Consider the following 25,333-nt stretch of genomic DNA (forward strand, 5'->3'; position numbering starts at 1 on the left):
GCAGAGGTCAGAGCGGGGGCTGTGCTATATCAGTGGTCTGACCTATTCTCACAGTGTAATTTGTGTTTAGGAAGTCCATTCCAGGACTGTGGTTTCCAGCCCACAGAGACCGTCACTGGTCCCGCACTGCGCTATACTGCACTGTAGAGACGAGCAGGCCATAGCAGGCAGGCGGGCACACACACACACACACACACATCAGAGCAGTGGCCCATTTAAGAGGGAAACACTGGGCTCATCAGCTGCAGCAACCACCTGCGCCAACTTAACCTTCGCCTCGTCCCATTAACTGTCTGTCCGTCTGGGGTCACAAGACAGTAGCAGGGAAGTGACGTCACAGGGACCAAATTAAGTCTGGCGTGTTTGAGTGTGGAGGGGGTGTCGAGAGGCCTCTGTTAAGAGGGGGATGCTGCCTGCGGGGGGGGATCATCAAAGCCTGGCCTCCTCCCCACGGGTAGCCCTACCGTTAAAGCAGCCAGCGCTTCTTTGTTGCTGTGAATGACCCCAGGGGGGAATCACTAGCCTTACTATGCTTTGCTGCCTGCTGCACGGCATACATTCCCCCATCCATGCATGTTTGCTCGGGCGAGGGTGTGGCCCAGTTTAGGGGATTACCCTGAGGAATGCATGTCCYCCCCCCCCATCCCCTAGAAAAAAAGTTTGCAAGCTTATATACACACACGTGAACAGTCAAGACGAAGACGAAGTGAAGCATTCCTTCCTTGAACGCAAACGTAGCAAATAGGCGAGGTATGATTTTGATCTAAATTCAAGACCTAAGATCTCAATTAAAAAACAAGATTTGAAAAGTGTGCAAAGTTAAATCCACGTTCCACTGCCCAGATCCTGTACTGAAGCATGAGGGAGCGGCTGCTGCACAGAGCTCAAAGATTTTTGGTTGAATCCGAGTCAAGATCTTTGACAATTGGTTTAAATCTCGCACCAGGCTTCCTGCCTGACTGCACATGCTAAGATGTTCTTACAGAGGAGCGAAAACAAGGGCATGTTCACCCTGAGGGGCTATGTCAGTGTCCCAAATGGCACCCTATTCCCAATATAGTGCACTATGTAGTCAAAAGGGTGCCATTTGAGACTCAACCAATGTTTACCTGACATGAGGAAAACACAAACATAAAACAACAATTACTACTAGTGTAGCTTACCGCTTCTGTTTAAAAACTCTGAAATCTGATAGGCTGAGGCAGCGTTGGAAAACAGGTTGGATGTAAACACTCAAGTCAGACATGGCGGTGGTCACTGAGAAGTAGCGCTGATGGTGAAGATAACAGGCATGGAGGCGAGGGAGGAATAATCCAACACCTCACAACAGCATTCTCCTGGCACTGTAAGAATCAAGCGCAGTTTTGATTTTTAAAAATCACAATTAATAAGAATATATGGACAGGGGGGGGCCTGATCCTAGATCAGCACTCCTACTCTGATAATTATTTAAATTTGTCCCCTCGTCCTTTTCATTTTAAGGAATCCCTTCTTGGTATTCATACCCCTTAGGCTATAACACAACAATGTGGAATAAGTTGACTTCAAAATGGATTAAACAAACAAAAAAAAAAAATCTCACCCATCTACACACAATACCCCATAACGACAAAGTGAAAACATGTTTAGAAATTTTAACAAATGTATTGAAAATGAAATACAGAAATATCTCATTTACATAAATTCACACCACTGAGTCAATACTTTGTAGAAGCATCTTTGGCAGCGATTACAACCTTGAGTCTTTCTGGGTAAGTCTTGAAAGCTTTCCAAACCTGGATTGTGCAACATTTGCCCATTATTCTATTCAAAATTCTTCAARCACTGTGAAATTGGTTGTTGATCATTGCTAGAGAAAAATTTTCAGGTCTTGACATATGGTTCCATGTAGATTTAAGTCAAAACTGTAACTTGGCCACTCAGGAACATTCACTATCTTCTTGGTAAGCAACTCCAGTGTACTGTAGATTTCGCCTTCTGTTGAGCAACTCCAGCGTCGATTTGGCTTTGTGTTTTAGGTTATTGTCCTGCTGAAAGGTGAATTGATCTCCCGGTGTCTGGTCGAAAGGAGACTAAACCAAGTTTTCCTGTAGGATTTTGACTGTGCTTGGCTCCATTCCATTTTTTTTATCCTGAAAATCTCCCCAGTTCTTAATGAATACAAGCATAAACATACCATAATGCAGCCACCACTATACTTGAAAATATGGAGAGTGGTACTCAGTAATCTGTTGTACTGGATTTGCCCGCAAACAGTTTGTATTCAGGACAAAAAGTTAATTGCTTTGCCACATTTTTTGCAGTATTACTATAGTGCCTTATTGCAAACAGGATGCATGTTTTGGAATATTTGTATTCTGTACAGGCTTCCTTCTTTTAACTCTGTCAATTAGGTTAGTATAGTGGAGTAACTTCAATGTTGTTGATCCATCCTCAGTTTTGTCCTATCACAGCCATCAAATACTAACTGTTTAAAGTCACCATTGGCTTAAGGTGAAATCCCTGAGCGGTTTTCTTCCTCTCCGGCAACTGAGTTAGGAAGGACTCTCTGTATCTTTGTAGTGACTGGGTGTATTGATACACCATCCAAAGTGTAATTAATTACTTCACCATGCTTAAAGGGATATTCAAAGTCTGCTTTAAAAAAAATTATATGTATTATCCAACAATAGGTGCCCTTCTTTGCGAGGCAATGGAAACCTCCCTGGTCTTTGTGGTTGCATCTGTGGTTGAAATTCACTGCTCGACTGAGGGACCTTACAGATAATTGTATGTGTGGGGTAGAGGTCGACCCATTCTGATTTTTCAACGCCGATACAGATTATTGGAGGACCAAAAAAAGCCGATAATGATTAAATCGGACGATTTATATATATATATATATATATTTGTAATAATGACAATTACAACAATACTGAATGAACACTTATTTTAACTTAATATAATACATCAATAAAATCAATTTAGTCTCAAATAAATAATGAAACATGTTCAATTTGGTTCAAATAATGCAAAAACAAAGTGTTGGAGAAGAAAGTAAAAGTGCAATATGTGCCATGTAAAAAAGCTAACATTTAAGTTCCTTGCTCAGAACATGAGAACATATGAAAGCTGATGGTTCCTTTAAACATGAGTCTTCAATATTCCCAGGTAAGAAATTTTAGGTTGTAGTTATTATAGGACTATTTCTCTCTATACCATTTGTAATTCATATACCTTTGACTATTGGATGTTCTAATAGGTACTTCAGTATTGCCAGCCTAATCTCGGGAGTTGAAGAGCTGCTGGCAAACGCAGTAAAGTGCTGTTTGAATGAATGCTTACGAGCCTGCTGCTGCCTACCACCGCTCAGTCAGACTGCTCTATCAAATCATAGACTTAATTATAATATAATAACACACAGAAATACGAGCCTTAGGTCATTAATATGGTAAAATCCGGAAACTATCATTTCGAAAACAAAACGTTTATTCTTTCAGTTAAAAACGGAACCGTTCCGTATTTTATCTAACGGGTGGCATCCATAAGTCTAAATATTGCTGTTACATTGCACAACCTTCAATGTTATGTCATAATTACGTAAAATTTGGACAAATTAGTTCGCAACGAGCCAGGCAGCCCAAACTGTTGCATATAACCTGACTCTGCGTGCAATGAACGCAAGAGAAGTGACACAATTTCCCTAGTTTAATATTGCCTGCTAACCTGAATTCCTTTTAACTAAATATGCAGGTTTAAAAAAAAAAATACTTATGTGTATTGATTTTAAGAAAGGCGTTGATGTTTATGGTTATGTACATTCGTGCAACGATTGTGCTTTATTCGCAAATGTGCTTTTATTAAATCATCCCCCGTTTGGCGAAGTTGGCTGTCTTTGTTAGGAAGAAATAGTCTTCGCAACGAGCCAGGTGGGCCAAACTGCTGCATATACCCTGACTCTGTTGCACAGAACACAAGAGAAGTGACACATTTTCCCTAGTTAAAAGAAATTCATGTTAGCAGGCAATAATAACTAAATATGCAGGTTTAAAAATATATACTTGTGTATTATTTTAAGAAAGGTGTTGATGTTTAGGTACACATTGGTGCAACGACAGTGCTTTTTTCGCGAATGCGCTTGTTAAATCACTCGTTTGGCTATGATAGGTAGGCTATGATTCAATGATAAATGAATAGGCACCGCATCGATTATATGGAACGCAGGACAAGCTAGATAAACTAGTAATATCATCAACCATGATGAAGTTAACTAGTGTAGTTAACTAGTGATTATATTAAGATATAAAAAACAATCTAAGATACGTTTAATGCTAGCTAGCACCTTACCTTGGCTCCTTGCTGCACTCGCATAACAGGTAGTCAGCCTGCCACGCAGTCTCCTCGTGGAGTGCAATGTAATCGGCCATGATCGGTCTCCCAAAATGCAGATTACCGATTGTTATGAAAACTTGAAATCGGCAATAATTAAATCGGCCATTCCGATTAATCGGTCGACCTCTAGTGTGGGGTACAGAGATTAGGTAGTCATTCAAAATATATATATTATGTTAACGCCATTATTGCACARAGAGTGAGTCCATGCAAATTATTATGTGACTTGTTAAGCACATGTTTACTCCTGAACTTATTTAGGCTTGCCATAACAAAGGGGTTGAATACTTATTGACCCAAGACATTTCAGCTTTTACATTGTTTATTAATTTGTAAAAATATAATTCCACTTCGACATTATGGGGTATTGTGAGTAGGCAAAAAATGTCAATTTAATATATTTTAAATTCAGGCTGTCACACAAACAACGTGTGGGAAAAGTCAAGGGGTATGAATACTTTCTGAAGGCACTATGTCATAGAAGACTTCCAATCTTACATTGAAACAATTGAGTCTAGTCATAGGCAGTTGATTGAAGCACAACCATTAATTTCCATAATGAGTGAGAAGCGCACTAAATTAATGTCTGTGCCGAAAATGGTCACTGCGGACATGTGTAGGGGTGTAACAGTACACGTATTTGTACCAAAATAGTTCGGTACAGGGACCTCGGTTCGGTCCTCAGGGTGAACCCAAATTAATACATAAAAAAATATATACAAAATAAAAACACTTGGCCTATAGGCTATGCCTACGCTGTGGTGTACGCCTTGACTAAATCTGAGCTGRAAAAAAAAAAAACATTTCAGGCTGTTCCATTAAAACTAGAGCGTACCTTGTAATCAAAATTCTAATCTTGATTGGCGCATTTCAAACTGTCCTTTTTTTAAGCGCAGCTGGGTTCTAGTTCTGTATGATGGTGAGTGGTGGGGTCGATAAACCAGGAGGATTCCATCAATGTTTGAATATCCAGTTTGTAATCTACTGGGGAGCCAAAATGTTCCCAAAGGCGATGGATAAAAATTGTGTATTGCCACTGCTCAACGAGAATGGCCTACGCAGCTGCCAACACCTCAAACATGTTGACACATTTACACTGAAATCACCCCAGTATTCCTACAACCGGAGAAAGACRGAAACGCAAAAACAACACCACAACTTCGTCTCCCCACTGCATTCAAGCAAAGGATTCTGATCGGTACAAATAAGTTATGAGTGATAGGTATGTTTATAGCCGTGGATATGCGCCCATTCTCGGTGGTTGAGAAGAATAGGGAATTTCAGCACCTCGTAAAAGTGCTCAAGCCACTTTATGAACTTCGCCCTCTCGCACCCATTTCAGCCTACCCACCTCTTTAAGGAAGCTAAAGCCGAAGTTGTAAATTAATTGGCCAATGCACCCTGTATTGCGCTTACTACAGATGTATGGACCTCCAGGGCTTAACAGTCAAAGCACATCACATTACCCCGGAGTGGGAAACGAAAATGACTGTGCTACAGACACGGCCCCTTTATGAGTCACAAGAGCGCATATTGTAGCATAGGCCTATATGTCTGAGCCATGTTTACATATTTATTTCACACACATATTGCACTTTATAATACTGTTATTGATGAATAATTGCGCATTTTAATTTAAGAAAATCCAAAGTGTTGGTATTCCTGATGGTGCTACCATCAGGCATTATATGACTCATGATCATATATGGAAATCAGGAATACCAACACTTTGTATTTTCTTAAATAAACATACATTAACTACAGTAACGGTTGGCATTACATTTTCGCGCTGTACCGAGACCAAATCATGACCCCAAAACAAAAACTGCAATATGTACCGAAAAGGAGGGTTTGGTAAACTGTTATACCCCTAGACTTGTCAGTAACAGACGGCACTCAACAGGCTATTCACTCACAGCCACCGTGACACAATCACATGACTCCGACATTTATGTTTTCATAGACAGATATCTTCTGTCCTTCGTTGCTGTCCCACAACCCCTCCTCCTCCTTCACAGTCATGGTTCCCTTGGTTAGTATCTCGGAGAGTAGTCTAACTGTTGTCAGGTTAGTTCAAAGCAAACCAGTAGGCTATGCCACAAAGCGTGATAGAGAAGTAAGTGAGCCAAATTAGGCCAATTCTGAAATCAAAACCGGATAAGCGTTGTCACAAAGGTGGCTCACCTTTTAGCCAGGTAAATTGCTATGGCAACACATCATTCAGCTCTAACCTGCTCTGGGGTAGGCTCACTCCAATTAATCCTGAATGTGTCTTAGCTCAAACCAAACCTAGTTTTTAAACCCAGATTATTTTAAGGGACAGTTTTGCCTACAGTAATGACAACATAGCTCGACACAGAACTTCTGTCCATCGGGAGAGAAAAGTACCTGAAAGGACGCGCACACAATCCACAAGACAGTACGAAATGCTGAGAGCAGCAAGACAAAGTCACGACGGCACAGTGAACATAAACGATGCCTGTGACAGAATTAACTTCTCTTGCACTTCTTGTTAATGCAAAGCACACAGAGGAGGGAGAATGCACAGCCTGTTGTTCAACCTGCCTCTGCAGGTCAATCCTGCCAGCGTTTATCTGGGCTCTGCTGCCAGTGGCCTGACTGGCCTCTGGCTCACTGCCCTGCCCCCGCCCCATGGAACCTCCTAGTCGGGTGACTGCCGTGCCTCTGGGGGCTCGGTGAGGAGGCTGAAAGGCCTGGCTGTTCTGTTCTCGTCTCGCCTTATGCCTCTATGCAGCAGAGTACCTCTACCTCACCTCTCTGAGGTTAAACCTTTGAATGGATCTCTTCAGATCTCCCTGTGTCACGCCTCGCACTACAGACAGGCTAGATAACCTTGGTCACAGATGGGGTGGCGGCGGAGGATCCAGGCAGGCAGATATAATAGGAGAGAGGTCGGACTCTGACATTAGCCTGGTGGTGATGTCTCAACTGGCTCCCGAGGCACATGAGGATATGCCTCGGAGGGACAGGTCAGCAGAACAGGGCTCCCCAGATAACCACCAGAATAACACTGAGTTTACAATGAGGGTTAGGAGGACACACCGTTTCAACACAGATCGTAGCCTTGCAGTTAGTTCCTTCATATTTGACACTGTGGCATCTCAGTATCTGTTTACACTTCACAGTATCTGTTTACACTTTACATGAACAATAACACCGCAATTAAATCTCAGTGACAAATGCCGTTTGCGTCTCGACAGAACGTAGGCTAACACCCGGAGAACGGACATCAGGTCCTTACGCGGCACGATTACAAATCGATCCCAATTGGAGTCAGCTGTAAACCCATTAAGCTGTTGCAGGGTTTGACGGAGCAGGGCAGCTGTAATAGACCGCCAGTCAATTGGCCGATTGCTCTGCAATAACTCACAGGGATTTACAAATAACAAGGGGGTTGCCAAGAAAACAGCTGATGGCCCCATAAATACAACACCATTTTCAACAGCGAGTTGCCTCTAAATGACGTAGAGCTGCCAAGACTCATGTAGTTAGAGAGTGGTTATTGGGTTTGGTTCTGAACTGAAGCAGGCAGAATTCCACACATGCCAGGAAGGTAGTGATCATTACAGATGTTGACATATACTTTTCATTTCCAAATTGTGTATTATATTGGCCCTAAATCTAGCTGGACAGAGATTTTATATCATGTAGAACGCACATTGACTGTAACCCACACTCGTATAGGGTCAGCAACAGTGGGAACAGCACCAGAAAAATAACAGACCCCCAGTGAGTTCCCAGTATTGATTTCATGTAAAAATCGCATCTCACTCTTATGTGTGAAACTCAATCCTCTGCCTTTGACCCAAAGCATGACGTTGAAGACTGTGTTATAAACACTGCATAACCTTCTGGTTGGTGTCCCTTTACAATCGCTGCAATAGCTCACACGTTCATCTAAAAAGCTAAGGCATTGTGACGTATGACTATTGTTCGGCAAGATACCTGCTCCAGTTTCTCTGGTCATTCATCATTGTTACTGGGTAGGTTTCCAAGGTTTATTGCAGCTACTGCTTCCGCTGTCTTAAAAATAAGTGAGCCTGCACTCCCCCATTCCCACTGCAGTAGTTCGTTGTGTAATGTTATATAAGGGGACCTGCTTTTAATATGAGGTTCTTGTCAGGTTCTTACATCTTGAAAGTTCTCAGGGTTTTATTTGTACTTGATTTTTTTTATTGATTCCCTGTTGAATTATTGGATTACGAGGCACCATGCTTGCAGTATCAGCCTAGGTCTTTTCAATGTCTAAAACAAAATGTTTACACAGTGCAGAAAAAAATATGGATAAATAAATATTAAGCATAAATCCCTGAAACACTTTATCTGGATAGTGCCAAGTAGATGGTTTGTAGAGATGTTCAATAAGGGTCRACAACATTTCAACTAACTATCCACCGGCCCCAACCCCAATCTTAACCCTTAACCTAGCCCTTACCCTAACTCTTATTCGAAACCAAACCATAACCCTTTCGTAACCGTCGCAAGCATTTGCTGCTCAACAGATAGTGTGTTTATCGTATGACTATGTGTTGATCATCTATATGGGACTATCCAAATAAAGTGACCATGCACCATACTCTTGTAGTTTTATGCTATTGCTATTACAACAACTGCTTGCATAAGCTAAATAAAAACCATTCACCTTATTCAACATGTTGTTTTGTGTAACAGCTGACACAGTCTAGAAATAGAACCATCGGACACCTCTACACCGATCAGATGTTAAACACTAGTATAAAGGATGGACGTGGAATGGTAACAGAGCTAAACGTATAAAAAGCCCACCCACAACTGGTGGCAGTGATCACAACAGAAGACCTCTGCCATTTCGCGCTATAGGTCAAGCTTGTCTGACTCTGGCATTGCGTGGAGAACTGAAACACACTCTCTAATTTGAGCACCCCCCCCCTAGCATTGGAACAGCAAAATTTTGAAATCAGGTGTACTTACATGATACTGTGGTATGAATGATCTATAGCGCATGTTGTTTACACATTACCTGCTCCAGATTGAGTCCCCTCATATTACAAAGTTGTTACGTAATAGGCCAAGCTCATTTGCTTCGATTGAATATATAAAGAAACCTTAACTGGCTCTGAGCCTTCAACAGGCTCTTTTAAACTTACTATAATTAGGGAGATGTTTAACAATGATTAGGCCTACAGCAAGACAGATCTATTAAAACCAGGGTAAAAGTGAAGCCATTATGAAACAAAACCTGTTGGTTCTTAAGGAGTCTTCACTCTGTAGTGCCCAATTTAAATATACAGTAAATCTGTCCCAATTTAATGAGCAAAGGATTTGGAGAGTGATACCACAGAAGCCCTTAGAACAGGGAAGTCAAACTCAATCACTGTAAGGGCCATATTGAAGAAAAAAAAAAAAATTCGTGGGTCAGACATAGCCTGTTTGTTTTTAGAAAAATATGTTCATTAAAAACGTACATAGGATGCTGTATAGAGCGTTTTAACATTAAACAAAAGATAAATCATATTTGTCCAGCCTTTGCTGCTATGCTTGCAGAGGTGCATAATATGCTACAACCCTAATAAAAAAGTATTTTAAAATTGCAAATAACAAAAACGTAGGTAGGTTGTTGTAACATTTAAACTTAAAATATGTTTAGAATTTTTCGCACTGCATGGATCACAGGTAGTTGAAAGCAGCTGTATGTTGCTATAACAGGCCTACATGTTTACCCTTCGCATGATGTTTTGTTGCATGTTCAGTTTTTTGTTTATTCATTGTCAAGCTTTAAAAAACTGAAGCCAGACTGCAACATTTTAGTAGCCTAGGACTGTGGCATGTGTCCATGCACTTTCCCTCCACTGCGCACTTTGGGAGCGTATCAAACTGTTGACTCATCATACTCACGTGTGTCCTAATTTATACTCGCATGTGAATCCTTTATCTAATAACTTTTTGACAACCAATATGACATTGTCTGTAGTACAGCAATGACCCGGTTTAGTGATGTTTAGTGATGATATAATACAGCACACTGGCTGGCTCATGGGTGGGTGTGTGTGTGGGTCTCTAGGAGGAGGTGTGTGTGTGGGTCTGGGAAGAGGAGTGTGTGGCAATGCACCGCCTTTGGCGCACAGAACGGGCCTGACAGAAATGCGTCAAGGCCAAATCCTGCCAGCTGGCCTTGTGTTTGACACGTGCCTTAGAATAAATACTTCCCCTTTATCTGTGCTCTGCATTCCTTACCTTTAGCGAGTCAAAGCAGGCAATCACCCTTCCGTTCTCCACCTGGCAGCTTTTGGGCGGGTGCGCAAATTTGCATTCCTCGTCACTCCGCGAACATGTCCCCCTCTGGAACTGTCGGCACACCTCCAGCGTCAGCCATTTTGTGTCTCGCATCGAAGCAATATTTAAAGCCATAGCAATGCCGGGGTGGGGTAAAGCTAGCCACTTGTTGAAGGAGAGGCTATACTCTAATGGCTCTTCAGTGTGCTTAAAAAAAACCTTGCCCTTGCGGACTTCGGAGCAGCAGAGTTGGTGGACTTGCAAACTGGATGTGGGTGCAGCTTGGGAGATGGCGGCTATCAGAGAAGCTGTCAATCAAGAGACGTCGCTCGTCAATYAGTTAGTCCCAGGTGCAGGCCACTGACAGGTCAACGGGGGCATGCTCAGAGGCAGGGTGGACTGACGGACCGTCCGAATGTGGTGGTAGTGGGAAGGAAGGGGGAGGGGGGCAGGGAAGATAATTGAAACCGGTGCTATTTCGAGGGCGATGGYACTGCTTGGGCGAGAATATAAATTTGTGCAGGCGGTGGGTTGGGTATTGACTAAACTTCTCCGAATGAGTCAGTCAGCACTCTGTTTTGGCAGAGTCCGGCCAGTTCCCCCAACCACTGCAGTTAAATCTTTCTGCTTGGGTTTCTGAGGCCGCGCAGCGACGGAGCCTGATAAAGATGAGTTGGTAGGGCAGGGGCTGAGGTTGAGCTATCTTCTGTCACAGAGAGGGAGGGAATGTTGCATGCTTGGTCGAGGAGACGTGCAGGCAGGCAGCTCAAGTAGGGATGTCTGACAAGGCACTTTCTGTCGACGATCTGTGTGAGAGAGAGAGGGGTTATTTTCAGAGGAGTTAAACAAGCATTAATGCAACAGTCTCTTAGTAAAAAAAAAAAAAGATAAAACAGTTCATGAAATAAACTTGAAACATATTGCTGGGGAYAGCATTATTTACCCAAATCAATTAGTGGACAATCAATTAGAAAACTCTAGAAAAATAAATAAAATGGCAATAAATCCACTGTTCACAAGATAAAGCTGTGAATGTCCTTTAACAATACAGACCCATAGGCAAAAGTATTCAGAGATTTTTCTGCCATTGTAATACTTGGGCAGGCCGCTAAAAAAGTTTTTATTTCATAACATTTTTGGGATGGAAAAACACTTTCAGTGGAAACTTAAATGACTAAAACCAGACATAAAAGTAGGGTATGTAGAAAATAATAGAAAATTCAAAAAACTATTAATTTAAGAAATATTATACATTGTTATTATGCGAAAGCAAAATAATACAGCATTAGCAATGGCAAAATGCATAGAATTGCAGGAAACTAGCTTTAAAAATCATATAAAAATATATTTCAACTCGATGGAGAAATTTTTWGAACTGCAGGAAATTTGCTAAAAAATTCCAACATTTCTATACACCGCCAAGGAGGAGGAAATGTTTTWAAAAATGTCACGCAGACAGGCTGACCACGCTCGTTGCCACGCCCATCACCTAAGCCCCTTTTATATCTAGAAAAATAAAATGGTATTGATGCAATAACAAGATTATAATCAAGTTTCCTTGGTTTGTTTAGGTGGAAACAATATAATTCTGAACCATTATCAAGAATTCCGTCGAGCGCTCCAAATCGAAACAAGCTTAAGCTATAAGAACATTTTATTATGTCAATTACATGGCCTATTCTGTCCTGTTCTAACTTTAACTAGTATACTTTACCAGTGGTGGAAAAAGTACCCACTTGTCATACTTGAGTAAAAGTAAAGATACCTTCGTAGAAAATGACTCAAGTAAAAGTAAAAACGTCACCCAGAAAAATACTGCTTCAGTAAAAGTATTTGGTTTTAAATATACTTAAGTATCAAAAGTAAAAAGTATAAATAATTTCAAATTGCTTATAATAAGAAAATCAGACGGCACAATTTATTTTCTTWAAAAAAAAAATTACACTCCAAAACGCAGACATTTACAAACGAGGCATTTGTGTTTAGTGAGTCCTTCAGATCAGAGGCAGTAGGGATGACCAGGGATGTTCTCTTGATAAGTGAATTGGACCACTTTCCTGTCCTGCTAAGCATTGAAAATGTAACAAGTACTTTCGGGTGTCAGGGAAAATGTATGGAATAAAAAGTACATTCTTTTCTTTCGGAATGTAGTGAAGTAAAAGTATTCAAAAATATAAAATGGTAAAGTACAGATACCTAAAAGAAACTACTTAAGTAGTACTTTTTACTTAAGTACTTTACGCCACTGGACTTCACCCCCAAAACTGAAGATTGTGCCCAAGAAGTGTAGGGCCAAAACCAAACATTGAGAAATGGTATAACAGTTTTTAGCCTATAATATTAACAAGGAGAATAATATGACTGTCGATAACACATTGATATACAGATGTCTGGCGCCCTGTTTTTAGTGGTGTGTGTGTGTGAGAGAGAGAGAGTGTGTCTGCGTGCGCCCTTGTTTGTGTGTGGCTAGGTAGGAGACTGGCTTGAAGTGTTGTGTAAGCCAACAGAGGGCGGTTGCGAGGTTATTCAGCTGCCACTTGGTCTGAGTTCCCGATCATTACTTTGCGTCATTGTGCGCCAACTCGCCCGACGCAGCCCTCAGGCGTGTTGAATACAAAGCAGAGCGGAGAATGGCAACGACCCCTGTGCAATGAGACAGCAAGAGTGCAGTAAGCCAAGCCAGTGCGGGACAGTAGGGATAAAACCCCTGGGGTCCACACACCCTGTCGAGTAATGCTGTGACGAGAGCCGCCAGCTAATAGAAAACGTGCAGCGCAGCAGTATTCCGGGAAGCCATCCAACAGGCAGAGCAAGAGAGACCGAGACAGATGCATGTGCCAGACACGATTACGCCACTGCCTGGGTACCTAGAGCGCCTCAACACCCACCAGACACGACCAGTCAAATTAGACGTCGGATCATTGATGCGGCCAGTGGATTTTCAATTCACAGAGAGAATATGAGTCTCGCGCCTCTCGCTCTGAATCTGTTTTCAGGCAATGTCCTCCGGCTACTCGGGTTGGGGAGGGGGAAAAGGACTTGCTAGATCAAGTTTTTTTAAAAGGACATAGCCTAGCCTTTAGCTTACTTTTTGAATCCATTACAAACCGACTACCGTGCAGGGAGCCTGTATCCCTTAGAGCATCTGGAAATATTTTCTGGTGATAACTGGGAGAAGGAAGTGGGGGTGGGGCAGGCGAACAAGGGAGGGAGGGTTGTAAAAACCTGCAGCTGCTGTTTAGAATTCCCTTCACTGTTTCATATCCCACAGATCCCTCCATTCAAAGACATGGGGCAAAATAAGTACAACAACACTAGCATAGTGAGCATACTGCACTCCACAATGAACAAGAGACATTGGTCGGACTCCATACAAACAAATAGACCTATGTACAAATCATAGTCAAAACTTTGAGTAGCTTTAGTGGTCATAGCAGTAGCCATAGCAGTAGCCATAGCAGTAGCCTACTGTAAGATAGACCGCCTATCTTTGATCGCTTGGCTCGATATCATGGGCAGTTATGTCACATTCAGGTCTGCTTAAATATAAAGTTAGAATAAAAAATAAAATTCCATATCTATGACTATAACCATGCAACAAGCTGCTGCCAAGTTAAAGTAGGCCTAACCATTATCAGCCATGACGCTCCATTTCTGGACCTGGAAACCAACATATAGGCATACTTTATGGACTATTTTACAATATTATAGTTACATTCTCATTAAATAATCTTTAGAAATGAACGGAAAATAATGTATGGTGTAATTTGAGTCACTTTTATTGTAAATAAAAAATATATATGTTTCGAAACACTTCTACATTAATGTGGATGCTACCATGATTACGGCTAATCCTGAATGAATCATGAATAATGATGAGTGAGAAAGTTAGACACACAAATATCATCCCCCCCCCCCGCTCACCTCTCCTGTTATTTTAATGGCAAGAGGTTAGCATGTCTTGGGGGTATGATATTTGTGCATCTGTTACTTTCTCATCTAGTTTAGAAACATATTCTACTCTTATTTACAATAAAAAGGTGACTCCAAAATGACACAATATATACCAATAATTTCAATTGGGCACAAAATAATCTATAACGACCAAAACAAACAGCAAATGCAGCCAACCAATTTGTAGAGTCACAAGTTTGATATAGTCATTGCGCGCTAGGAACATGGGACCAAATACAAACCTATTACTACTTTAATACGCAGACGAATTTCTCCCAATACTTTTGGTCCCCTTTAAAATTGGGGAGACTATGAACAAAAAGTGCTGTAATTTCTAAACGTTTCACTCAATATGGATGAAAATTAGGGCGGACTTCATTTAGTCGACTGGTCGGTCGATAGACTGTTGGTCAACCGAGAATTTTTAAGTTCAGCAGTTGCAACAAAAAAAATACAATTCATTTCACATCTTGATTGACGTCTCTGTGGACTAATCCATTTTGGAGGCCGTGGGGAAGGCAAACCAGCAGTACATTTWCTGTTAATTCCCAAAATTTCTAATTTGCAAGGTTTGTTTGGTTACTAATTTAGGTTAATGCATTCAATCTATTATTTTTATTAATTACTAGTACAGTTTTTCCACAGTTGTCATTGTCGGAGTGGACACGTTATTTGCAGAGCGCACAACCTAGGCTACACTTGTGAGAAACAAGTTTTGGTTTATTTCATTCCATTTACGAGTTGTCAATTTATTCATTGTGTTTTGTTTGGAGCGCTCTGTTGAGTAAGGACACACATCTGATTAGACATAGAAGGCTACTTGGCCTGCACGCAAATGTAGACTTATAAATGTGCCCATTTGGAAAGCTGATAGTATTTCTGATTGTCTTAACTCTACACCACTAATAAGCTGTGGAACTTCCCAAATAATTTTCCTTCACCTCAAAACAGCAAGTAAACAAAGTCTGTTTTAACATCCATTCAGAATGACAATAATTCCTCAATATAGCCTATTTGAAAAATCTCCCTTTCCATAACCACTCAGCGTGCCTACAGCTGTGTCTGTCCCGAGAAACTGAGGGTCCAGAATATTTTATACAAGGTTGTAAGTTTGTTAGCTTGACTTCCGACTGGACCAAGTTGATACAATGTTTCAAGTTCCTTGCAGACAGGCCATGTGAAGCCAAATGTGATTTATTTTTTATTTTTTAATCAGAATATTTTCTACCTGCAGGCTGCAATGTGGTTATTTGTTGGCTTTATGTAGGCTATTTCTGCATAGTAGGCAATGGAAATAGAAGTTATTTAGATTTGTATAATTTTCATTTAGATAGAATTTGTATTAATCACATGACAATGGATTTAGATACAAAAACTATTATAAAAGCAATGAAACTGCTCCAAGAAAATGTGCATACGAAAATCATAATTGGCATGCAGATCGGTAGAAAAGGTAAGATAAATAGGCACTCCAAAAGGTTGCCGACCCCTGGCGTAGCCCATTACAGGCAACTTCTGGAGCGTAATGGCAGAATCTGCAAAGGCCAGCAAAAGCGGGAGGTAGGTTAAGGAACAGTTATTTTTTTCTGACCATTGACTCCCCCCAGTCATTTGTGTGTCTAAATGATTTAAATCAGTGTGCTTAAAGCATCAGACAACATATAGTTGATCATATTAAAACACATAGGTCGTGTCTATATAGAAAAATACAATTTCGAACAGTCGACTAGTCGAAAGAACAGATGACTCTTGGTCAACCAAGCGTTTTATTAGTCGTGGATAGCCCTAATTAAATACCTTCAAATTAAAGCTGACAGTCCGCACTTTAACCTCATAGTTATTGTATCATTTCAAAGAGCCAAAATAACAATGTCAATGTCCCAAAACTTTGAGCTCGCTGTCAACTTCTTCCGTGACAACACTGTTGATCACCGTTTCTTCCCCATCAACGTCATCAGAAGACTCTACAATGTCTTCTTCAATGAAAATGTTTTTATCTAAAATCAGGGATTTCCTCATCGTCTGATTCATTATCAGAGTCAGAGAGAGTCAGCATGAGAGAGTCAGAGAGAGTCAGATTGTCCTCCAGAAAGTAGTACATCTCAACTTTTTCCCACTGACCTGATAAATTCTGGGCAGCAATGTTATTGAGAGCAGTATCAACATAGTTGCCATTCTCCATGGCTAACGTTATATCTTTAGAAAAAACGTATCCACGCATAACGAGCAGCTAATTTCATAGACACAAGATGCTACACCTCAGACCAATCCAAATTCATCTCTCAGCATGTCCAGCCCACTCATTATCTCAGCCCATCATGGCTAGCAGGAAGGTTCCTGACTTTTTCTTTGGCTAAACCAACTACGCTCTTAATTTAACAACTTTACACGTATTTACAGATGGCATAAAAGTTTATTATTAAGGCACATGAAAGTTCACATGTGTTTTGATCAAATATTTTTTACATTCAAACGGCTCTCCTGTGAAGTCGTGACTTGCGACATCCGATTCAGGAACTAGGCGTGTCTTTCTATGAAAGAACCAGGTAAGAATAATGTCAGATGTGACCTTTCACTATTAATACTTTTTTATTTTTAGAATCAGAGGCAAATGTATTTGTTACATTGTAACATACTATACTAGGGCACAGTATAATTCAAAATCAAATATGCCTTAAAGGGAAAATTCTGGATTTTGGCACCGAAGCCCTTTATCTACTTCCCCAGAGTAAGATGAACGTGCGGATACCATTTTTACATCTCTGCATGCAGTTTGAAGAAAGTTGCTAACTAGCATTAGTGCAATTRCTAACTAGCATTATCGCAATGACTGGAAGTCTATAGTATCTGCTAGAATGCTAGTAGATACAGTACCATTCATAGACTTCGAGTCATTGTGCTAACGCTAGTTAGCATTGGCTTGCAAAATTACCTTTAAATTCCTTCATAACTGGAAGGAAAGACATTTTCTAATTWTTTTTTACGGATAGCCATGGGCACACTCCAACACCCTTTACAAAACAAAGCATGTGTGTGTTTAGTGAGTTAGCTAGATCAGAGGCAGTAGAGATGACCAGGGATGTTCTCTTGATAAGTTGGTGAAATGGACCATTTCCTGTTACATTCAAAATGTAACAAGTATTTTTGGGAGTCAGTGAAAATGTATGGAGTAAAAAGTACATAATTTTCTTTAGGAATGTAGTGAAGTAAAAGGAAAAGTTTTCAAAAATATAAATAGTAAAGTGCAGATACCCCAAAAAACAACTTTAGTAGTACTTTAAAGTATTCTTACTTAAGTACCTTACACCACTGGCCACATGTAATACAGTGTAGGGTGAATTTGCTGATCTTGGGTCAGTTGAGCATTTTCCCGACTAATGCTTAAAGTTAGGATTGTGTAATGCAGTACTGCATGTCCTTACCAGTTGTTTATATTTTTTTCCTCGTTTTTATTTGGCTCAGAAAACACTTTTTGTTCCTAAATCATGGCAAATTCTGAATCATCATCATCATCGCTTAGAAGCCAAGTATTTCTCAATTTCCTGGCATGAGAAATTCCCACAAATCTATGTGTTATTTGAATAACTGTCTGGGTTACAGTGTGAGTGGGGGCAAAGTTTGTAATGGAATTTTGCTAAAAGATTAAAACAAAATGGCAACAGTGTCTTCATTCAATGTATTATGACCCCGTATCAGGGTTAGATAGATAAAGCAGAAAGGCATTTATCATATCATGTTACCAGTGTAATATCTTATTGCCCTACTCTAACACTTCTTTCCTGGTTCAGAAAATACAAAGAACACAGCTAAGATACCTGGTAGCCTACATATCATGGAGAATGCCCTGGAAATCAGGTTACTTGAGCGAGATAGAGCTCATTCAGCCATATGATATAGCACAGCTTAGCCCTAGCATATTACTGAGCCCCGTGTTTGTACTGTAGCCTGGCCTAAGATAGCCTATATACTGTGCATGTGCTACAAAAGGGGTGGCAGGTAGCCTAGTGGTTAGAGCGTTGGACTAGTAACCGAAAGGTTACAAGATCGAATCCCCAAGCTGACAAGGTAAAAATCTGTCAAGTCAGTTAAGACCAAAGTCTTATTTACAATGGACGGCCTACTCCGGACAAACCCGCACAATGCTGGGCCAATTGTGCGCCGCCATATGAGACTCCCAATAACGGCCAGATGTGATACTGCCTGCAAAGGGCACCTAAAATAAAAAAAATGTTTTAACCTGACATTGAATAGCCCTTTGACCATGGTGAAGTTATTAATTACAATTTGGATGATGTATCAATACACCTAGTCACTACAAAGATAGAGGCGTCCTTCCTTAACTCAGTTGCCAGAGAGGAAGGAAACCACTCAGGGATTTCACCATGAGGCCAATGGTGACTTTAAAACAGTTAAGAGTTGAATGGCTGTGATAAGAGAAAAATTAGGAAGGAGCAACCACATTTTAGCTACTCCACAACACTAACCTAATTGACAGGGTGACAAGGAAGAAGCCTGTACCGAATAACAAGACACTAAAGTAATGCTGTAATTAGATATTTATGCATTTCATTTTCAATAAATTTGCAAACATTTCTAAAAACTTGTTCTTACTGTCATTATGGGGTAAAAGACAAAAGCAAATATGTTATCAATTTTGAATTCAGACCAACACAATAAAATGTGGAATAAGTCAAGGGGTATGAATACTTTGAGGCTAGCCTAGCGGACACACCTCCAGGAAAGAGTGCTGATGAGGATGAGTGGAGGGACAGTTGGTGCGCAGATAGGTAGGGCCATGCGACACCCTTGTTGTGACCTGCACAGATCAGTCCTGTACGCCCCCGCCCAGCTCTCTCTTGGTGCTTTCAGGACAGAGTGATGTGCACAGTGCTCAACAGTCAAGCTTTTTTGACTTTCATCTACAAAATAAAAAATGATCCCACTGGGTACACTGAAATGTGCAACCTTTAAAAACTGTTGTCTATCGCTCTGTCCCTTGAAGAGGCAGGCAAAACCATGCCATCCAGTAAAAGTGCAATGTTTTACCAAAGAGCAGCTAGCCTAACCAGCCAGGAAAGGAGATTTAAGAGCAGACCAGAGATTTGTGGGGACTGGGGAAAGCTCCATGTTACGACTAGACCTTCATGGATTACAGTTACGAAAGCCAGCTGGCCAGGCATTATCTTGGCCATCTCCTAATTTGAATGAGAGCAGGCCAGTGCAGGGTTCTCTCAAGTAAAAGTCATTAGCTTGACGTCTGAATACCACCCACGTATCCTATTAGCTGTGTATGCGGTGTTAGTCTCTCCTGGATGTTGTCAACCTGAGAGAAAGGCATAGTCTACACTTTGCATCGTTTCCATTTTACAGACGACCTTATTAAAGCACCAGCTAGCTGTTAAACAACAGGTCTATAACAACCAAGCAAATGAATACCTGCTCTTTTGAATTTATTACAATGCAGAGATGGCAATCCACTATATATTTGCATATGGCCAAGAGGAACACGAGTAGGCTACATTTCCCATGACAGCAAAGAGTGCACGTGTGCTTCAGTGTAATGAAAGCGAAAATGTCCATCTCCAGTTGGTTGTGGAAAAACAAGAGTAATAGTGTTGTTTTTTATGATCAGGCTAGTTAAAAACGATTTCTGTCGTGTTTACCATCCTAATAATAATGGTTCTAAAAAGCATATTTGATGAAGGCATTTTGTTCTGAATTTCCATATGGTCAACTGCCGTATTGTGCAATCCGTTTGCTGAAAATTCTACATAAAAATATAGGTCTAGGATACTTATTTGAGCTGCAGATTTCTCTTAAAAAGATCTTCTTAAATTCACAAATTAAAATACATTCACATCACATGGGAACGTATTTAAATAAGCTTAACTTGTATATCACAATTTCCTGGAAGTCTACACAAATATCTTAGCAATGCATATTTTCAAAGCTTAACTCGAAGCTCAACGAAGCCTACTATTCAAATATTAGGCTAGGATAAATGGATGGAAATTAAAAGTATGCCATCCTGCAAATTGATATTGGCATTGGCTCCTGGAGCTTCAAATTATCAAATGTCATTAGCGTAAGGAGAAATGAGACACTAGCTAAGCAGAGGTTAGTGGACTAAGCTAAGCAGGGCTACTGGGAAGAAGCAAAGCAGAGAACATTTAACAAAGTCAGCAGAAATGTGGGCCTCATATCCTAATAGCCTTAACTAAAACTCGGTGACCGCAATGGTCATCTCATGCCACTGACACGGGGAACTGGCCTATAGGATATTTAACCAATCCCCTGCCCTGATTAGCCCATCTACAGGTCAATATATATCTGATAACCAATGAGAGGGCTGGATTTGAAGTGTATGTAGCCTATAACAGACAGACGACCCATTTACTGTGACTGTCAATGACTTTCCAGAATCGAGTACTAAAAGATGGGGTTGCAACTGTGCATTCACACAAGTTACTCAGGAAGAAATGCTGTGAAACTATTATATCATTCAACTTCAGATGATCCTCTAATAGCCTGTCTGTCTTTTTAAATTGAGCATTTAGCTAAATTAAAACACTCCCCGGTAGTTCTGGAAGAGAAAACCCTTAAAAACACTAAAAACAACTCAACTGTCAAGCTATGACTCATGACCAACTAGCAGGCTAATTCTCAAATTGCTTCCAATGTGGCCTGTTCATTTTAAAGTAGAATTATCCTTTCACTGAAAAGYCATGCTAATGTGAGGGCCAAATGATTCAGCTTTCTTTTCCATCCATCACAGCAAACACACAAAATCAGTGCTTGGACATAAAGAGCTTATTTTGAAGGTAACGTAGATTGTTGTTATTGTTTAAAAGGTCTGGAGGGGAAAAAATTGCTAAAAGCTCCCAATCCTTTAAAAAGGCATGGCTAATTACCTTTCTGTGTCAGCAGTGACAACTCGCTTGTGAATCAATTTAGGGAGGGAGTTGCTCAGGCTTGCAGCCCTGGCCTTCCTAATGAAGAGCCATTGCATGTGACGTTACTGTTTTTTGTTGTTTATTTTTGTAACAGGAAGAGCTTAACGGTCTTCCATTTCAGAAAACACCCACTTCGTCCTCCACGACTGCCAACTGTTAGTTAGACAGACACCTTTCTAGTGTTTCCAGCTCGTTTCCAGGCCGCACCGGTCAACATTTACAGCTCCCTCCCATAATAGCACAGTACAGAGCAGTGGATAAAGAGCTTACTGTGGAGTGTGGCTGTGGACCTCCTCTGTGATAAAAGACGTGGGACCTCCTTAAAATAGTAAGAAGCCCAAGCAAGGCTAATTAGGGAGCCAGCCCTCAGCTCTGTTTCATGTCCACCTCCAGTACAAGAGAAAAATATTTTATCTACGCCTATGAACTGCATTGAAAGTGAAACTCTTTTCTGACATAAAAGGAAAGTTTGAAACAGCCTATGGAGCGGGCTACAAATAAATCATACAAATCTTTCTTTCTCTGGCTAGTCCATGTGTTCTGAACTTCATGGAGAGAGAAGTCTGCATAATTTTTCTGCATCATGAAGGGAGAGGCACTGTCTATCTGTGGTAGTTAGTTTCCCTAGTCATCAACAAGTCCCAACACAAGCACGAGAAATTCAAGCGGCTGTAACCACCAAAGTGTTTGTTAGACTGTACCAGCGAGCTGCCCTCACCCATTTGTGCTCCCCCTCTCTGTAGCTCCCTCTCCCACACAGACTCGCTCTCTTTCCTCCCTACCCACCCAGGATGGTATGCACCATACTGCAGCAAACTACTTTTAAAAAAATAGATCAGAGACGTTCTTCCCACCTCGTTTTTTGCTGAGTCCTGTATAGCTGTCGTGCCTCTCTCTTTAAGCCACAGCATAGATAGAGACACCAGGTGCAGCTGCTATGCCTCGGAGTAGTTCCCCTGCTTCAGCGTCTGGAGCTAATGACCATGTGAACTGTTGTCATTCCCTGGGAGGAGCTGCCGAGCGCTGCAGCAGCCAGAGTCCCATGCCTAGACAGAGATTTTTTTTCTCTTTCTCTCAGCCACGGAGGGGAGGGGAGCGAAGCAGGCAGGAAGCAGAGCAGTGTCTGCTCAACTATCTGGCTGAAACGCTTACAGCCATCCCCCACAGCCAGCCCCTTCCTGCCCACCCGCCTCCAGCCAGGTCTGCCCACTCCCTGCTCGGGCCAATAGGAAAAGGGATATCAGGTCACAGCTCTTTTCTGGTTGGTTCGCAGGGTACTGACTGGCAGGCAGAACTCTGAACTACCAAATGACACAGACACTGCTGGATCTTAAAGGTATTTCCCCAATTTCATGCCCAGCTCAACTTTTACACGCCATCCATCCCCTTTTGGCCATTCCACAAAGGACACAACATGTAGGCTACTAGGCAACCAACATGAAAACATCACATCCTCCTCTGTATCACTATAGGAAAAACAAAAACACAGTTTATATAATAAATATGAAATTATCTGATGTAGAGCATAAGCTCTCCCCACCTGCACTGTAACATGACATAAGCTTAGCAGCATCCCCTCAGGAAAGAGAACACTGTCTCTCCTCTTCTCCCCACCCCACCCTGGTGACGACACAAACAGCAGCCTATTTAGTATCACGTGAGATGTTGTGGATGGAGCAGCGGCAGCACAGAACTGATGAGTCAGAGCCCCGGCTTCATGATTTTTCGAATCCAATACAACAGCTCTATTTGCTCCAATTCTCTATCCAACTCTCCCTCTTTTTATCTCGCTCACCCTCTCCCTATCTGTGTTGAGCTCCCACTCCTATACATGGACAGCAGATTATGTGGTAGCCTGAGTGCTTCATCAACATCAATGAGGCTAGAAATGCTCTTTCCAGTCCACTGCCAAATAAACCAGATAACCCTCAAGGCTAGCTAGGACAATAACACCTAGTGCTCTAAATATGTGATATGGTGTGACTATCTTCCTAAACAAAGTTAATTGTGTACCCTACCTCAACAGTTGACAGACTAAAACATTCATGTTAGCGCCATCCACCAATGTCACCTTCGCATGCGACCCACCCATAGACCGTAATAGGGGGCCCAACTTAGAGTCGTATTCATTAGTGCACATCGTAGCAAAACGTTTTGCAAACGAAAACATAAATTCAGGTAGGTTTCAGCTTGTTTGCTTCTGTTTGGTTTTTAGTGAATAACCCCCGGGGGGGGGGGGGAGGCTGGAAATGCTTTGAACAGACAGCAAACTCACTTTACAGCTATGCTTGTCAACACTAGAAAGTGCTTCAGACAGAGGTGGAGGGGAGATGACTGCAGGAAAACAACTGGAAAATATAGCCTAGGAGGCTATTGGGGAGCAAGTGGTCCTAAACAAAGTCCAATATTCTACCTAAATTTCAAGACTGTAGAAGATCACTGCAATAATCCCATTACACTTAACACACTCAAAGTATGGAGGTCAGTTCAACGTTTTTTGGGAAGGTCCAAACTAACCTCTGCTCTTACCCCAATTCTTAACAACCCAGATTTTGGTCCAGGATTGCTGGATGCTGGCTTTAACTGTTGGCTTAATAAGGGCATACAGACTAAATACACTTATTTGCTTATAAGATTTTATTGTCATTTGAGCAGATGGTTGAGAAATATCAACTCCCAAAGCAGGACTTTTTCCACTTCCTACAAGTAAGACATTATATTCTGAAGAGCACCACCTTAATTGGTAACCCTGATATGCCTGTCATTGAAAGAATGCTTTTTTTCCCCACAAAGGAAAATGTCTGTAAGTCTGTGTTATGATGCTTTAAGGTCCTTTTCTGCTGTCGACACACAAGAGGGTGAAACAAGTGTGGGAGAAAGAATTCTCTGTTACTATTGACGAAGAGATGTGGGAGGACATTTGGAGATATGCAAAAACAATATCTATATGTAATCGTACTAGAGCAATCCAATTAAGAATAATACACAGATTGCATAAATCCCCAAATCGCAGACATGCTTTTAGCCCCTCTTCCTCTTCTCCTCAGTGTCTTAAATGCAAAACKGATACATGCACCCTAACACATTGTTTATGGTCATGTACCAAAATACAAAGATACTGGTCTGGCGTTCTGCAAGATATTGAAAAGATCCTAGGGGTTGATCTAGAATTGGACCCAGTTTCTTTACTGTTAGGTCTCCCTAGTAGGCATGTTACTTCTGGGGGTAAGAGGAGGCTTTACAACATCCTTACCTTCGCAGCGAGGAAAAACATCATTTTACAGTGGATTAGTGATAAGGTTCCTTCTATTAAAGATTGGCAAAAGATACTATTTGAATAGGTGCCACTGGAATATCTGACATGTACATTGCATTCTAAAACAGATCAGTTCTACAAAGTATGGGAACCTTATCTAAATTACCTAGAACCTGAGGTATCAGCTATTATGCTGCAAGGATCCTCTTAGAATGGTGGTGATCTATGTATTTCAGAATTACACTGTACGTTCCATGTGTGGAACCTAACTTCTTGGTTAAAACTGAGCTTTTTTGTTGAATTTCTGTTTGTATGTTTGTTTAAAATGTATGTATTGAGAAACGCAATGATGGGGATGGGGTGAGAGAATCGCCGAGCGGGGAGAGGAAGATGGTGTATGTATGTATGTATGTATGTATGTATGTATGTATGCATGCATGTATGTATGTATATGTGTGTATATATATATATGCAGGAATGTGTAAGTGAGTGCTGTTTTTTTGCTTCGTCTTTGTTGTATCTCTCA

At 41.1% G+C, this 25,333-nt stretch overlaps 1 protein-coding gene and 1 long non-coding RNA gene across 12 annotated transcripts in view; both read right to left on the reverse strand.

The window, feature by feature from the left end:
• The window catches only part of LOC139023115 (uncharacterized), a 227,590-nt gene that overhangs the window by 54,424 nt on the left and 147,833 nt on the right, over positions 1 to 25,333 (reverse strand). The window lies entirely within an intron of this gene.
• LOC111953310 (muscleblind-like protein 2a) overlaps positions 1 to 25,333 on the reverse strand; it is an 81,622-nt gene that overhangs the window by 54,424 nt on the left and 1,865 nt on the right. For 10 of the 11 annotated variants that reach the window (XR_011474269.1, XM_023972517.2, XM_023972515.2 and 7 more), the window contains exon 2: positions 10,606 to 11,450. Coding sequence is in view for 10 of the 11 variants with exons in the window: in XM_023972517.2 (XP_023828285.1) it covers positions 10,606 to 10,779 (174 nt within the window). In the remaining variant the exon portion in view is untranslated. Of the gene's footprint in view, positions 1 to 10,605; positions 11,451 to 22,405; positions 22,660 to 25,333 lie in introns of those variants that run through there. The other variant, XM_023972509.2, reaches the window with a different exon arrangement.

Source organism: Salvelinus sp. IW2-2015, linkage group LG27 (assembly GCF_002910315.2).
Source record: "Salvelinus sp. IW2-2015 linkage group LG27, ASM291031v2, whole genome shotgun sequence".
NCBI classification, from domain to species: domain Eukaryota; kingdom Metazoa; phylum Chordata; class Actinopteri; order Salmoniformes; family Salmonidae; genus Salvelinus; species Salvelinus sp. IW2-2015.